General features: G+C 41.1%; 1 protein-coding gene across 1 annotated transcript in view; it reads left to right on the forward strand.

Annotated features, from left to right (window-relative positions):
• The first annotated feature begins 2,242 nt into the window (after window positions 1–2,242).
• EPC2 (enhancer of polycomb homolog 2) overlaps window positions 2,243–17,105 on the forward strand; it is a 108,651-nt gene continuing 93,788 nt past the window's right edge. Inside the window, exon 1 of the mRNA XM_060106974.1 lies at window positions 2,243–2,681. Coding sequence (XP_059962957.1) covers window positions 2,529–2,681 — 153 coding nt within the window. The 5' untranslated portion in view covers window positions 2,243–2,528. The remainder of the gene's footprint in view (window positions 2,682–17,105) is intronic.

Genomic DNA, 17,105 nt, shown 5'->3' on the forward strand with positions numbered 1-17,105 from the left:
CCATTGGTTGGAAGGTCTCAGCAGTTTGGATCAGCAAGTTTAGAATGTTGAATGGTCAATAAACTGAAGAGCTTGGATAACAGGGTGGCATTGCTGAGAAAACAAGAGTTTTGGAGTCAGGCTAGACCTGGATTTGAACCTACTTCTTCAAGTTTATTATTGTTGAAACTTGGCAAACTATCTGTCTGAGCCTCAGTTTCCTTATTAGTAAAATTGTAATTTCTTCACAGGGCTATAATGAGAATTAAGTGGGATTCTATTAAAATACAATTAATTGAGATAATAGATACATAGTACCCCTAGAGTGGCTGGTATATTATAGATACTCAGTATTTTCTCTCTTGAGAGAGGGTAGCAATAAATACAGGGAACAGAAGAAAGCTATCATTTCTGAACTTGAGAAGTGCCAGATAAAAGCCCTGGATGACTCATTTCTTCAACCATTGCTTCCCCCAACTCCTCTCAGGCTTGAATCCAGGGCTGACCCCCTCCCAACAACATCTTGTTCTTCCTTGCAGAGAATTGGAACTGTTCCAGAGGGTAGCACTCGGATCAGGACATGCCCATAAGCTTGAGGAAGGTATTGCTTACAAGAAGTGAGTCACTGCACCTCCATTCTTTAGATGGAAAACACTCAAGCCCCACTAAACAATGCCTGAATTTCTTGCTGGGCCAAAGGGGTTAGACTCTGTCATACAGTCTATACCCACCATTTTGCCCTCAAAGGGGGAGGTGGAGAGAAAAGGGATGAGGACAGGGAGGAAAAAGATAGGGAAGTAGATGAGGAAGTGGAGGAAGAGATGGGGCTTTGATGTCCCATAGAAATGACAGTAGGAATAGGTTTTTTTCTATTCTGGAGGTCAGCAAACCATCTACTTTTCTCTGAGCTAGGCAAAATACTTATCAATTATTAGAAAATGGCAAAATGTGTTACACTCTTCCTAGGGATTTTGTAGGAAAACTGTAATGCTTAAAGTCTAACCAAGGAACTCAGCTAAACGAGGTTGATGTCAACAATAGGTGGTACTTATTTGAGTTAACTGGATTTTCTCTCCTCTTTAGAACTTTCTCTAACCGGTTCAGGCTAAAGAAGTCTCCTTTCTCTGAACTCTCGCGGCAGTTATGGCCTGTACGACTCATTTGGTAATTAATCATGTTCTACTGCCTTGTGTTATCGCCTATATAGTTTTCTTCAAGTGATAAACCTTTTTTTTTTTTTTTTTTTTTTGCCGTCATTTATCTTTACGGCTGCCCTGTTCTTCAACTATTTAAATCTCTTGCTGTTAATCATCTGTCCAACCTTTCTGTCATCCCATCAATGTGAAAGCTGCACAGGGCAGGAACTATGTATCTCAAACTTCTTTGTGTCTTCCACAGCACCAATATTTTACACAGATCGGCCACGTTGGAAATTTGTGCTGCCTTGGTTAAATGTTATAAGCTTAATTTTTAAGAACTCTAATATTTTTGAAATCAGAAGTATCTATCATCCACTAAAGAATTCTATGAAGTTTGGGTGACAGGTTCAAGCGCACTTGTTGCATCTGGCAGCCTCAAACGTTTTTCCTCATTGCCGTTAGCATCCTCCCGGCGAAAGCGAGGATGCCTTACCTTGGAGAGCTCTTTCGGTCAGGTACTAAAGAGAGGATGCGGGGAAGAGGGCTGGGGCTGCGTAAGCGTTTTCCCGGCAGGAGAGACCCGGCAGGTCTGCGCGCCTCGGAGTGGGCAGAAGGAATGGACCTTTCGCACCTCTCAGGGATGTGTGAATTGGAGGATGCGAATTAGCCGGCGCTCGGGGCGCCTTGGAGATAAGCTCTTTATAAGTAGAGGCTCGCTGGGGCAGTTGTGGCTCCGGTTGACATTTTCCTTTCGCGCTCACAGACTTCTGCACGCTCGCGCTGCTCAGCGGGGCTGTGTTTTGCCCGGCACCGTCCTCCGGGGCACCCAGCGAGCAGGGTGTCGGGGCCGCGGAGGCAGAGGCGCACGCTCGGGGGCGCGGGTTAACTTGCGCACCTGGCACCTGCCACACGGCGAGAGCGCGGGCTGCCGAGCGGAGCGCCGCCACCGCCCCCTCACCCGGAGCGGCCCGAGGCTGAGCACGCTCCCGCGGGCCGGCCGCGCCGCGGAGAGAGTGGGTGGGCAGGCGAGGGAGGGGAAGGGAGAGGAAGGAGGGAGGGAGGGAGGGAGAGGGCGAAGCGCGTCCCCGCGGCGGGGGCGCGCTCTCGCGCGGGCTGCCGGGATCGCTCGCCGCCGCTGTGGTAATGTCCGCCATGTTGGCCATGGCGCAGGGAGCGGATCGGGCGGGCGAGCGGCGGATCTAGTGTGTGGAAGCGGCCGCGGGCGGCGGGGGGCTGTTTTCGGGCGGGGTGGGCGCCCATGCTGTGGCCGGGGGCAGTGAGGAGGAGGAGGAGGAGTGGGCCGGCCGCGCTGCACTGAGGAAGGAGGTGGAGGAGGCGGCGGGAGTCCTCCCCCCCTCCCCTCCCGCCCCGCCGCCGCCGCCCGGGCTGTTCCTGTAAGGCGGGGAGACAATGAGTAAACTCTCCTTCCGAGCGCGGGCGCTGGACGCCGCCAAACCGCTGCCTATCTACCGCGGCAAGGACATGCCTGATCTCAACGACTGCGTCTCCATCAACCGGGCCGTGCCCCAGATGCCCACCGGGATGGAGAAGGAGGAGGAATCGGTAGGGACTCGAGTGTTTATTACCCCCCCTTCCCTCCTCCCCCCTCCCCTTTGTCAGTCGGGCTTCGCCATTCACAGAGCGCTTTACGCTCGCTGGAGGGCGCCGCAGCCGCTCTAACGCATGGGACCCTACGCCGGCGGAGTAGCGTAAACCCTCTCGGCCGGCGCAGCGCCCGCCCGCGGCCGCCATGTTGTTGCGTCCCAGTGTTGTGATTAGCTCGCAGCGCCGCTTACGCTGCCGTAAGGGGGCCTTGCCGTAAGCGGCGGCCCGGAATGGCGCAGGGGATGTTCTGGCCGCACTTGGCGTACGGCCTCTGTTTACCTTTTTTTTTCTTCCCCCGGCGCGGGATGCGAGGGATCCTTTAGCTAGGGAAGATTTCCCCCCCACTTTTAGATTTAGTTTTGCATTGGGTTCTCTTTGAAATGACTTAACGGAAAGTAAAGCGTTTTCAAAACAAACATCATCTTCCTTCTAGCAAGGTAATCCTCGCTCCCCGGCCCGCGTTGGTGCAGCGGGATGGAGGTGGTGCAGCACTGCGGCGGGGGAGGGCGGGGGCCTCCACTACCAGCAGGATGTAGCGCTAGAAAGCCGCTGATCGGCTAGCTCCGCGGAGCGGAGCGAGTTCGTTCCGCCTGCCTAGCCGGGACGGCGCCCGCTCAGTGCGCGGCGTTAGAAAGGGACCGGGGATGTTCAGCTGCGAGCCGCTGGCGCTGCGCTGTCCTCGCGCCGCGTTCCGGAGAATTGTCATGTGTGTTTGGGGATGTCTTTTAGAAGTTGAGGACCTACTGCATCGAAATTGACAGCTGCATTTTTTTTATAACAACAGCAGTTTAGGGCAAAAATGCTTTTTCCCCCTGATGGGTTAAATTTTGGATACGGTTGAATTTCACCCGGCTTGACAATGTTTATGACTCTGGAGTGGTGTTACTTGCGTGCGAAGTTCATAGTAACTGCAACCTCAAGAATTTCTTCAATGAACCTGTGGTCCCGCCTTATTGTCAACCCCGGTTGTGCGTGGATTGGTTCTCTTGCTTCTGTGACTGTCAAAAGAAGGCCTGAGGTTTCTGTGATTGGTTTTCTCTTTTGACTATTAATATTGCAGGAAATGCTTTTATGCTTTTGATTGGCTGCTCAAGTTGTGACCTCATTATATTACCCTGTTATTACTACTTTCTGCTGTGATTGAATCACGTTTCTCGGTGTTTGTTTTTGAAAGCCTTGCACTTGCCGTAGAAAAAGTATGTCCTTAATATCAGATGAACATTCAACTTTTTAAAAAGTAAGCAAGATGAAAACCCAACATTTATGCTGAAGGTTTAGAGCTAAGTCAAATGTGAAAATTCTGTTTTTAAATAAAATTTATTTCTAGCTTAGCTCAATTTTCCATGGGAAAGATAATTAAAATAAGGAATAGTAGGGCTTCCCTGGTGGCGCAGTGGTTGAGAGTCCGTCTGCCGATGCAGGGGACACGGGTTCGTGCCCCGGTCCGGGAAGATCCCACATGCCACGGAGCGGCTGGGCCCGTGAGCCATGGCCGCTGAGCCTGCGCGTCCGGAGCCTGTGCTCCGCAATGGGAGAGGCCACAACAGTGAGAGGCCCAAGTACCGCAAAAAAAAAAAAAAAAAGGAATAGTATGTACGAGAATTAATTTAATTGAGCTTTAAAAAACACAACTTGGGATTCCACAAAGTTACATTTCTATTAATGTTATTTCCCGAAAAGAAAGGTGGCTAATGAGTCTTTTTTTTAAAATTATTTTATTTATTTATTTTTGGCTTATTTAATTTATTTATTTGTTGGGTCTTCGTTGCTGCACGGGGGCTTTCTGTAGTTGCCGCGAGCGGGGGCTACTCTTCGTTGCTGTGCGCGGGGTTCTCATTGCAATGGCTTCTCTTGTTGAGGAGCACGGGCTCTAGGCGCGTGGGCTTCAGTAGTTTTGGCTCGCGGGCTTAGTTGCTCCGCGGCATGTGGTATCTTCCTGGACCAGCGATCAAACCCGTGTCCCCTGCATTGGCAGGCATATTCTTATCCACTGCGCCACCAGGGAATCTCATGAGTCTTAAAGTATCAATATTGTATGTAATTACTTGGACCCTATTATTTTGGTTTGGGAAGAACTTGAATCAAGAAACTTGTTCTAGAATGAATAGTTAACCCCTGGAAGATATATTACTTTTTGCAAACAGTGATTAACAATGTACTTATTTATTGCTTTAGGTCCTTGGTCACATAGGTCTTGGTATTTTATCTTAATTTAGAAGAAAACTTGCAATTTAGTTCCTGTTTTAATGATGCATTAAAAATAAATGCTTAACCCCCTTACAGTTTTGTACTATAATACTAACCTTTTCAGTAAAATTTGTGATTTTCAATCTAGAGCATGGGTGCTAATTTTTATTATTTTCACTAGCCTGCTTCAACTGCCCAATTTTAGGTAAGAAGAAATCCAAATTCTGATAGAACTAGAGTTGAAACTCAGGACTTCTGACTCTTTGTCCTGTCTTTTCTGCTTCTTTAATGTTACAAGTGAAGGTTCTTAAAATCAAAACTAAACAAACTCTGACAGTTAAGATTTATAGTCTAGGGTCTTTTGCTTTCCATAATGTCCAGTTGGGGTGTTTTTTTTCTTTTTTAGTAGTGCATTGCCTTAACCACTCGGCCACCTCGTCCCATTCGTTTTCTTTTTTAAAGTAACATATAGGTCAGAGGACTTGTGCTTTAATGAGTAACAGCCAATTCAGTTGTTCTGGTCTTATTTATAGGACCTATTAAACATAATTATTTGTTCTCTATATATTCTGCCTTGATAAACAGTTCTAAGCAGCAATAAAATATAAATTTCATGAATGTGTCACTTGAGTTGTGTTTCAATTTAACTTCCATTATCAAAATATTGTAATTAGTTCCTTTTATAAGTATATTCTTTTTAATCACACAACTTGTTAAAAAACAACAACAAAAACCTTGGCTTATGGGTTTATAGTTGCTGCTTGGCATTTCTAAATCATCCACAGTATGTCCTCTTCCTGCTTGGTTGGCAGAATAATTTGACTTCACTTTATGGGCTTCATGGATCCAGCGCCCCCATCTCCCTATCCCCACACCCCGGCCATAAAATGAAGGACTGTCTCTGTGTAGCTATTGGACTATTATTAGACTTTGTTTATGTAGTCATTAACTCAGTTTTGAGTTACATTTTGATAATACCTAGGTGAGGTGGTCTAGGTGTCCTTTGGCACTGGAGCACTCTGTCATTGCTGGCCATATCATTCTCTTAGTTCTTCTCTTTTGGACACGAAAGCATACTTCTTTTCTTTCCTTTCCATATTTTCATTGTATTTGCCTAAGGTCTGCCAGTTGGCATCCTCTTATAACTCAGTGTCTCTGGTGCTCCTCATGGCACTTGGTCTGGGTCAGATACTTTAGGGTTACCTAGAATCTAAACAACCAGAAAGATCAGGTGATTGGTATTCTGCTATCTCCCCAGGAGTGTTGTATAGTGATAGCTGATGATTTTAATAATATCTACCATTTTTTGAACACTTGTTGAGCTGCAGGTACTGTGCTAAGAACTTTACATATATTATTCCATTTAATCCTCTTTCAAATCAACTTTTTGAGGTATAATCTGTATAAAATAAAACAGACCCATTTAAAGCATAGGGTTTAAAGAGTTCTGACAAATGTGTACACCCGTGGAAACATCATCACAATCAAGATATAGGAACATATCAAATACCCTAAAAGTTCCCTTTTGCTTCTTTGCAAGTCTGTCCCTCCAGTAGTTCTAAGCCTTCTTTCACTACAGATTAGTTTTGTCTTTTTTTAGAATTAAATATAAATGGAATCATACATACTTTTTTATGTCTGGCTTCTTTTGCTTAGTGTGACGCATTAAAGATTCATTCCTGTTAGGTATATTAGTCTATATACTGAATGCTGAATAACATTTCAGTGAATTGATATACTATAATATATTCATCCATCCGTCTGTTGTTGGATGTTTGAGTTATTTCTAGTTTTTGGTTTTCATTTAATCTTTGTAACAGCCCTAAATTTCTCACTGCTGGTAACTGACAGGGCTAGAGCTCAAACTCTTGCCCTTTAATGTAACAAAAACCCATTCTCATAACCACGGTGCTTCGTATTGACTTCTTACAGAACTCCGAATTATCTTCTGAACTCTTATTAAGTTCATTATAGTTTCTGTGAGTAATTTTAACCTTTTATAATTATGGGAACTTTAAAAAGTGATATTGATTTTATTGGAATATTGAATTATTAAGAAGTGTAGTTTTTATCACTTAACTGTGTCTGACTTTTGCTCTAGGCCTTTCAGATTTTTTTTTGCTTAGAAGTCTGTCAACTTTGCTTCTCCGTATATTGGCATCATGATGTTTGAGTGTTTATGGTATCTTAAGTATGTAAGAAATTTGTGGTAAACTATCCTATTTTATTTTTTAGATTTTCTCCTAATAGAATGTAATCTCTGTAAGGGCAAGGATCTTTGCATGTTTTGTTCATTAATATACTCCAGTTGCCCAGAACTGTGCCTTAACACGTAACATATGCTTGATAAATGTTTGTTGAGTGTTGGATGAGCTTCTACTTCTATACCAAGAGCTATGTTTTTGTGAAACTCTAGCTCTGTGTGTGTGTATGTGTATAATTCATTAGCAGAATTTGGTAAATTATTCTTCCAGATACTCTTTTTGGTTTCTTACTTTGGAACTATGTATACTTAAATACTAAATCTTTTTATTTCCTCTTGAGTCAGAGGCCTCTTTTAATGCAGAATTTCTTATGCAGAGTATGGCTGCAGTATTGGTCTTTATCTTGCGTTAATTATTTCTCTCATAGCTGTATGTAGCTTTGCGTAAAATACCTCCTCGCATTAGAGTGAGCCAAAATCTACATGAACTATGTGATTCCGCTTGTTTTTAAAGTAAAAGACCATGATTGATTTGGATTGCCATTTCTCTGCTCATGTTAGTTGCCTGATTTTTGTCGTTATCTTAATATTTTAAGTGATATTTTGAATGATAGGGTCAGAATATATTCAGTCTTTCTACCATTTCAAAGTTATATTTGGTACTAATATATTTCATGTTTCATAATAGAAGGGTTCTAGGATATAAAATACAGTTTTGTAGATTGATATTGTAAAAACATTACACATTTATTATTTCATCAAAAGCAAATATTGGCCAGGTATCGTATAAGTGCCAGGCTTTATCCAAATAAGATATTGGAAAACTCTTTAAAGGGGTTTGAATATCAAAAGTATTGTAAAGCTGTGTGCTGAAGTGTTGTTAGGATTAAAAGAAGCATAGGATACAGATCTTGGCTTCAGGGAACTTAAATGAGTCATTGGGGACTTAAATGAGTCATTGGGGTCAAAAACATATCTTGAAAGTTAGCAAAAAACTACCAGGTTAAGTCAACCTGACAGACATTTAAAAGAGCATTAGAAAAAGTTAGATGTCAATATAGTTGATAGGAATAAGAGTAAACTGTTGCTGGAATGTATAGAGAAGTCTTCTTGGAAAGAAATTTAGTGATTTGGGCTTTCAGGTTTGATTTTATAGTGTATGTTGAAGCAAATACTTGAGTACAGGAATATTTAAAGCAAGTTCCATGGATGTTAAGTAGACTAAAGGAAGGTTCTTCCATGTTATATTTTTAATCTATCCTTGTTTATTCTTTTTCCCGCGCTGATAGAAACTTCAGGGCGGTAACACTCTGTTATTTCTGAGCACAGTATTCTCTTAGCTCTTTCTCCTTTATTTGGACATGCAGATGGCTTCACTTCTTTTCTTCCCCTTCCTTTGTTCCCTGCTATATCTTCAGCACTAGAAACTGTTTAGAACATAGACAGCACTATGTAAATATTTGGTGAATGAATGAATAAAAGTTGGGATGGAGATTAGAATTTTGAAAGAGGAGAATTATACCAGATTTTAGATAGTTTTAAATGTTAGGTCCAGGAGTTTGTAGAAAGGTGTAGAACAAAGTATTGAGGTGTAAGTATGAAGTCTGTTTCTAGTTTTGGTTCTGTCCTTAAGTGGCCATATGATCGGGGAAAGTTTGCCTGCCTTCTCTGAGCCTCACGTCGATCATCACTACCATCACAGCTACCATTTATTGAGTGTATGTTAGTGAGTGTGTTGAGCATGTGCCAGGCACTTTATTAAACTCAGTAGGTGATTTAGAGCTCATTATAATGGTAGGATGTGTAGGTGCTATTATCTCTTTTCCAGAAGAAGAAACTGAAGCTTTAGAAATTAAGCAACTTGCCCAAGGTCACCCCTATCTATACCAGAACATGGGAGAGCCAGTATTTTAACTCATGCCCTGTGGGTGATTGACTCCAGTGCTCTCATCTTCACCATTGCTTCATCTGTAAAATGAGTGGGTTGAGAACTAGATGATATCTAAAGTTCATTACGTCTCTTCTGTCCAATCATTTATTAGCCCATGGGCACGGAGGAGTCTTTTCGTCTCAGGGAATGATGTTATGAAAGAAACTTTGTGGAGAATGCCTTTTGTAAACATGTTCCTTTTTTAAAAAATGTAAAGGAATGGTTTATCTGTGGTCTTAAGTTTAGATTTCTTATGCATCAGTTCTTTAAAAATGAGGGCTAGGGCTTCCCTGGTGGCGCAGTGGTTGAGAATCTGCCTGCCAATGCAGGGGACACGGGTTCGAGCCCTGGTCTGGGAAGGTCCCACATGCCGCAGAGCAACTGGGCCCGTGAGCCACAATTACTGAGCCTGCGCGTCTGGAGCCTGTGCTCCACAACAAGAGAAGCCGCGATAGTGAGAGGCCTGCGCACCGTGATGAAGAGCGGCCCCCGCTTGCCACAACTAGAGAAAGCCCTCGCACAGAAACGAAGACCCAACACAGCCATAAATAAATAAATTTAAAACTCTTAAAAAAAAATGAGGCCTAAAGATATTTGACATGTGGGACCATTAGGTTGGTTTCAAGTAACAGAAGCCAAATTTGATTTCTTTAAGGTTCCTGGGGGTTGTCTCACAGACACCAAGGAAGGGTTGAACAGTCAAGGCTTGGCTAGCCAGGAACCAGGGCAGCTGTGGGCCCTTCAGCAGCAACTGACATTAATATCACTCAATTCTAGTAATTCTCGACTTTTGAGAAGTAGTATAGGGTAGTGGTTAAGTGCATGTATTCTGGAGCCAGACTCTATGCGTTTGAGTCCTCGGGAGGATTAATTTCATCTGTAAAATTTCATGGGGATTGTTGGGAAGATGAATTTTAGTGTGCTTGGAGTAGTTTGTGACATGCAGCAAGCATTCAATAAATATTAGCTATTATCATCACTGTTGTATTTCTTTTAGCTTCAAACTCCAGATTCCTTGCATAGCTCTAATCCAGAGGGCAGACTTTGGGGGAAATACCAAGAAGTAAGGGATGGAGACAGTGATCAGTTCTCTGATGACGCATTCTGAAGATGGGCATTAGGATAATCTCCTAAATCTCTGTCTGTTGAGATGTGGTTATCTTATATCAGAGTTTTAAACAAGTATCAAGATCAATGTCAGACACTTCTGAAGGCAAGAATTTTATAAAGTTACACTAAGGAATCCATTGAAATAATGCCCAGTTCATCTGTCAGAAGATGACTTTCATGTGCTTGAATGTTGTGTTTAACCACATTGTATTAAAGTTTCACACTATATCATGCAAAACAAACAAACCAACAAAGAAACAAAAACAAAGCCCTCCAGATTCCTGAGATAGAGGACATTATTGATTTAGCTTGTATCAGGTATCTATCTACTTCTAAGTCAAGGAACAGGGGAAGTTAGTATACAAGTGCTGTTAAGGGCTACCCTCCTGGGAATGGGGCTTAGCTAGGGAGCTGCCCTGAGAGACCTACTACTGGTGGATATATAGCATCATTATTAGAAGTTACGAAGTTAGATTGGTTTAATCCGTGGTTTGACCAAAGGTGAATGTGTATACTTAGTTGCGTTTTTGCAAACCTCAAATTTGTAAGGTGTTCTAAGGAGATTAGAATTTTTTTTTCCCCCTCCGGTACGCGGGCCTCTCACTGTTGTGGCCTCTCCTGTTGCGGAGCACAGGCTCCGGACGCGCAGGCTCAGCGGCCATGGCTCACGGGCCCAGCCGCTCCGCGGCATGTGGGATCCTTCCGGACCGGGGCACAAACCCGCATCCCCTGCATCAGCAGGCGGACCCTCAACTACTGTGCCACCAGGGAAGTCCGTGTATTATGTTTTTTAATGAAACTTGAATTAAGGACTATAGAAGAAGTCTCCAAAATCCTTTTAAAGAAAGCAAATGTTCCACACTTACTAATATTCAGAGCAGTAAGGGATGAAATTTTCTGTGACTTCAAATAAATTATTTAACCTTCCTGGCCCTTAGTTTCGTCATTTGTGAAATAGAATTGGACTGAGAATTGGACTGAGTGATCTTTAAAGTACCTTTGGCTCTAAAAATTACTTTCTTCTTTGAATTCACATGTGTACTTACTGGGCATATTGTACAGAATGTAAATCAGATGAAAAGAACTAATAAATGAGAGACAATATTAGGAGGATATTAATAGGTAAAATTTAACTCTTTAACACTATTGGAATGCTGTCTATTTGGTTTAGGGTTCTTTTTTTATGAGGATCCGTTACATTTATCCAGTATCTTGTACTGTTTTTTCCTAGAGATCAAGAGAGCAATCCACTCTGTGTGTTTTGGGTATGATCAGTTCCCTTGCTTTCATGAAATTTTCTTTCACTACTATTACTCATTGCTATAAATGTTTTGATTTTTGGTATACTTATAGCTCATAACATGAGTTTATTTTAGTTTTCTAATATCTCATGTTTTTCACTTGAGGGGTGTGTGTGTATGGGTACGGATATAGCATGACAGAGTAAGTACATGTGAGAGAATAGACATTTATTTTCTCATGTAGACCAGATGCCTTAAGGATGCTTTCATGTCTTTGTTTTATTCAGCACAGGCTGGATACCTACCCAGGCACTTATGTGATAGAAAGTTTGTAATACAGACATTGACCATGATCCTAGCACTGGGATTGAGTTTGATTGTATTACTAAATATACAGCTGGGCATCTTATTTCATTTTAAGTAGAGGTGAAGTAGAGAAACAGTAATGGAAGCATAGGGAACAGCATGAGGAGGAAAGGATGATAGGTAGGAATGAGCCATGAAGCGGACCCATGTAGGTAGCAGAAGGTCCATTATAATTATTTGATTTTTATCTTAAAACTGATTTTTTGCCTTGTCTACACTTAAATGGAACAGAACTTCAGATTTGTCTATTTCATTATGCAGTACTGTTCTTTGTGGGATTAATACTGGAGGAAGAGGGCAGTCACTTCCAGATTCTCCCTACCACCATTTCCTTATATCTGCCTTTAGGTTTCTTTTTTCTCATCAGCTAGTTTTACTGTGCAGAGGAACGCAGAGTGGAAGAGTCTGCCTGTCTGTTAGCTCTCTAACTCACATCCGTATCTTTGCTTTTCACTTTCTTACCTCCTTTTTTGTCGTGGTTGGCAGAAGAGCATGAGATTGTTGGTTGGGGAGTTGACAAGCAGCCCTAAATTGTACAGCTAATTTGATGAAGTTGTTGGAACTTTGAAATTGTGACATAGGTTTCAATTTTGGCTTCTATCACTTTCCCTCTGGGCAAGATACATTACTTTATCTCTTTTTTTTTTTTTTTTTTTTTTCGGTATGCGGGCCTCTCACTGTTGTGGCCTCTCCCGTTGCGGAGCACAGGCTCCGGACGCGCAGGCTCCGGACGCGCAGGCTCAGCGGCCATGGCTCACGGGCCCAGCCGCTCCGCGGCATATGGGATCCTCCCAGACCGGGGCACGAACCCGTATCCCCTGCATCGGCAGGCGGACTCTCAACCACTTGCGCCACCAGGGAGGCCCTACTTTATCTCTTTAAGTCACATTTCTTCATACGTTTAATGAGAAGTATCTCAAAAGGTAATTTTAAAGATTAACTTTTTTGTAAAGACTTAAGTCAGTGCCTTATACAGATGACTGCTATTTTTTAATTATTAAAGACAATTTTCAGTTATACAGGATAATAAATGTGAAGGAATGTAGAAGAGTAAAATATACAGAGTATCTTCATACATTACTCTGTGGTGTGGTTTCACGTTTTTTCTCCTGACAGTTAAATATATTTTTACAGCTTTCAAAAATTAGCAAATCAGTATGTATATTTTGCTCCTTCCATCTTTGTTTCCTGGCAGAGCAGTTAACAATCAAATTGATTAAAAAAATGAAAGTCTTTAAAAATTAGCAGCCAAGAGGACTAAATCTTCAGCTAATTCTCAGAGTAATAATTGAATCCTGAATAATTGCTAGTTAAATATTGTATTTGTTTTTAGAAGTTACTATTTTTTTTAGACAGATTAGTCATGGAGGAAACTCATGGAGATTTTAGTGATGAAAATCTGTTCAGTGGGAGGTGTACACTAGAGAATGAATGATGAGAGATATTCTAATATACCAACAAACCCTGGGATGAACACCTAAGTTTGGGAACTTTGGAAAGCAGGCTACTGAAGAGGGTAATCTTGGCATTTGTTTGATGCTTGAGATGTTTCTAAACTGGGACATTTTTGACATTCAGTTCGTACCTGGTTGAACGGACTGTCACAGGCATACCAGGATGTTTGTTACAGCAGTCTTCTGCCCATTAATTCCTGGTAGCATTCCAATTGGAATAACCTCCAAATGTTCCCTCCCTCAAGTTTTCCCAGTGTGGACTATGGCAGTTGATTTGAGAACCATTATTCAAGGCTTCTTAAATTTTTTTGTGACTTGGACTCCTTTGGCAGTCCGTTGAAACTCCTCAGAATGATGTTTTAAATGCATAAAATCCACTAAACTAGTTACATTGAAATAAGTTATCAAAGTATTAAGACAACTTTTAATTTACGTGCTTTATTAACCCATTAATAATAGGATCTAGAGTTGGGTCTGATTATCTTTTCTAAGTAATGGTAAGTATAAATATTTTGACAAATGCAACTATGTAACATGACAATGAAAAGGTTTGTGATTTCTGTTGCATTGCTAGGTCACAAGTATTGCTAATACTACTGTGGTCTGTCGCCTATGTTAATAATTGAAGGAAATGGTAAATTTGTTAGAAGTTAGTGAAATTAGAGAAATGATTATTTTCTCACCCAAGTTCATGGGCCCCTCAATGCTTTCTGTGGATGTTTTGGGGAATATGACCAGAGGTTCAGAACCCCTCAAGAGTTTCTGTAGCCTAAATGGCAGTTCTATTTCTGTGTCATCCTCGTCCCCAAAATATAGTCAGGCTACGGATTTTATCCCCATCATTATAAAGGAGATGCTACTATAAACAGAATTTTTTTTTCATGTTTAAGACATTTTCTAACTTTTTAAAATTGAAAAATAATAGGCCCACATGATTTAAAAATAAAAACCTTATAGCAGAAACTAATATACATAAAAAGTAAGTGTCCTTCCCTACATCCCCACACACTCTACAGAGGCAGCTATTGGTAGCATTGTGTGCATGTGCATGCGTTAGAAAATTTCTAAACAAATGCTTTTTACTTGGTAAAGTGGACACATTTTTCTCTTGTTGTATTCATTTTATAAGTGAGTAATATGTGACCTTAGAGTTAATTTCTTAATCTAGAGTCACAAAGTCAGGTAATTTTGATTTTTAATTTCTTCTCCTTAAAATCTTTCAGGAATTGAGAATTGACATATTGTAGTTTTCTGTTGGTTTGTTTGGAGTTTGGTTATCAAACCTTAACTTGTTATTCCCATGTGGGAATTTGGTTGTTAGTAAGCCTTGCGTTGTACATAGTAAGGCTTTTATTTGTTTTCCTATATATAAAGTATGTTAAAGTCAGATTAACTATTGATTAAGTAACTTGTCAGTGTGTGTTTTCTCTAACAATTATTTACAGTTTTGAATAGCGTCCTAGGTCAGAAGAGCAACAATAGGATACCCTTTTGAAGAAAGCTGTCTCATTTCAGGTATCACTTCGGTAAGGTGGATCTTTCGTACAGATTGCACCCTGTCAGACTTTCACTGTAGTCGTCTGTGATGTTTATTCACTTAGTAAATAGCTCCATGGACACAGGAACTGTGTGTGTGTTACCTTTGTGTTGATCATCCAATACAGTGAATGACATATGGCAGTTGCTCACTAAATATTTGCCGACAGAATGAACAACGTCTGCTTTGTACTTGAGATACAGAAAGGGATAAGATGTGCTACCTGTCTTCAGCTTGTAGTTCCACCGAAAAGAGTACACAGATAACTCCATGTGAGTTAGTGTGTTATGTTTAGTGTGTTATGCGGAAGATAAAAATGATATTGTGGAAATTTGTGTCACAAGGGACATGATTTGAATTGGAGTAGTATATATGAATTTAAGTAGTAGCTAATTGAGTATAATACATTATTTAAGTAATTTTTACAAATTAGTTTTGAAATTATTTCCATATGCCAGAATGCCATGAGTTTTTAAAGATTCATGTCATTACTTTTCATATTGAGAAGTGTGTGACGTCCAGGAGAGTTGTTAGAGGGTTGAAAGAATTTTTGTGGTCTCATGTAAGTTCACCTCTTAGGACAGGCAAACTCGTGTTAAGAATAGTGGCTGTCTAAAGAGTTCTGGGGAAAAGGAAACTTTGTGTTATGGAGAATGGCCTAAAGAAACAGTGCTGCTTGATTATTACACAGACAGTGTACAGATTTACTTATTTTGGTTTAAAGCACAGGGGCCACTTTCCATAAAGAAAGTACTATACTAGGAAGAAGATTGTCTATACATTATAGGTGCTTTGATAAATAGTAGTTACCCTTCAGCCTTATTTGAAATAGCTCAACCATCTTAGCAGAATTCATCAGGGCTTTCAAAATACCTCAAGAAAAAAAAAATACAAAAGGTTTAGGTCAGTGATTTTCAAATTTCGGCATGCCTCAGAATCACCTGGGACACTGATCAACTGGGCTCCATTCCCAGAGTGTAGGGTTCAGGAGGTGGAAAATGGGGCCCACGGAATTTGCATTATTAACAATTCCCAGGTGATCCTAATGCTGCTTGTCCAGTGACCCCACTTTGAGAACCACCAGTTTAAGAGGGAGAATAGTTGTTCTCATCTTGGCCACACATCACATTATCTGGGATGCTTTTGTAAAGCACAGGTGTAGGCTTTCCCCTAGGTTTACCAATCAAATCACAATTTATGGGTGATTCTGATTCTAGATAGGAAAAAAGGATTAGTATCTGTGCCTATGATCCCTGCCTGTCTGCCTTGCCATTTTACCACTCCTTTCAGGGTTTCTTCTCTTGTGCTCTCATTCATTGGCTTTCAGACTTTTTTGACTGTAACTGTGTGTGTCTGTGTGTGTGTGTACCCCAAATAAAGTACAGCTTGACACACGCATACTAATACACAGTCAGTTTTTATTTTTTGTAGTAGTTATGTTCTATAAAGTTGCCATGTACAATGAAGTAGCGAATATTGAACCATTGCTCCTCGACGCCTTTTAGCCTCTGGTCACAATATTTCATCAAGCAATCAATGCATAACCTTGCATTATATATGTTTCTGTTGAAGATACTTTTATGTGTTGTTGATTTATTGACATTGAACTCAGAGCCAGCAGCACTATAGCTCATGCCTGAATGAAGCTTGTCTAACACATATTTTCTCTGTAAGGAACATTACAGCCTTCTCCTTCTTAGAAACATTAGACAGCACCTCACTGTATTTGGGGGAGAGGCGCGTAAACAATGATATCATCAAAAAACCCCACAAAAATGTGAAAAGCATGGCACTAAACAGAATGTTAAAAGGACACGTGTTTACAGTATGAGAGCTGAAGCAGGAAGTCAGAGCATTGCCTTGTTTGACCTCAGCTGGGAGCCTGTTGGCCAGTGGGGCTACTCAAATTCTTTGCCACTCTGCACATTTTGTGAATGACTGTGAAATCAAAGTATTGATTTTGGGGTCACAGATAAACTTTAACTAGTAGGTGAATTTGCAAGCATGGAATTTGTGAGCCAGTGAGGATTGGCTGTACATATTTTTTCCCTTTTCATTTCTGTTTTGTTAAATGAGCTACTCTGTTGATTTCATTTCGTGATTCACTAGTGGTTCAACCCACAGTTTGAAAAACACTACTCTAACTCAGCAACAGAGATTCATGTATTATTTACTCCTTATGTAATGATAAAATAGTAAGTGATATTAAACTCTCCATGTGTACACACACACTCTCTTCGTTCATTTAGAGACCATAGGGTTTAATCTTGATAATAGGGAGCTAGGCTTTTGGAGGTACATCATCAGGTTTGTCTTTGTAAAAGGTCAGTATTGTCAGATGGATCGTGGAGGGC

The sequence above is a fragment of the Mesoplodon densirostris genome, chromosome 8, assembly GCF_025265405.1.
Source record: "Mesoplodon densirostris isolate mMesDen1 chromosome 8, mMesDen1 primary haplotype, whole genome shotgun sequence".
NCBI classification, from domain to species: domain Eukaryota; kingdom Metazoa; phylum Chordata; class Mammalia; order Artiodactyla; family Ziphiidae; genus Mesoplodon; species Mesoplodon densirostris.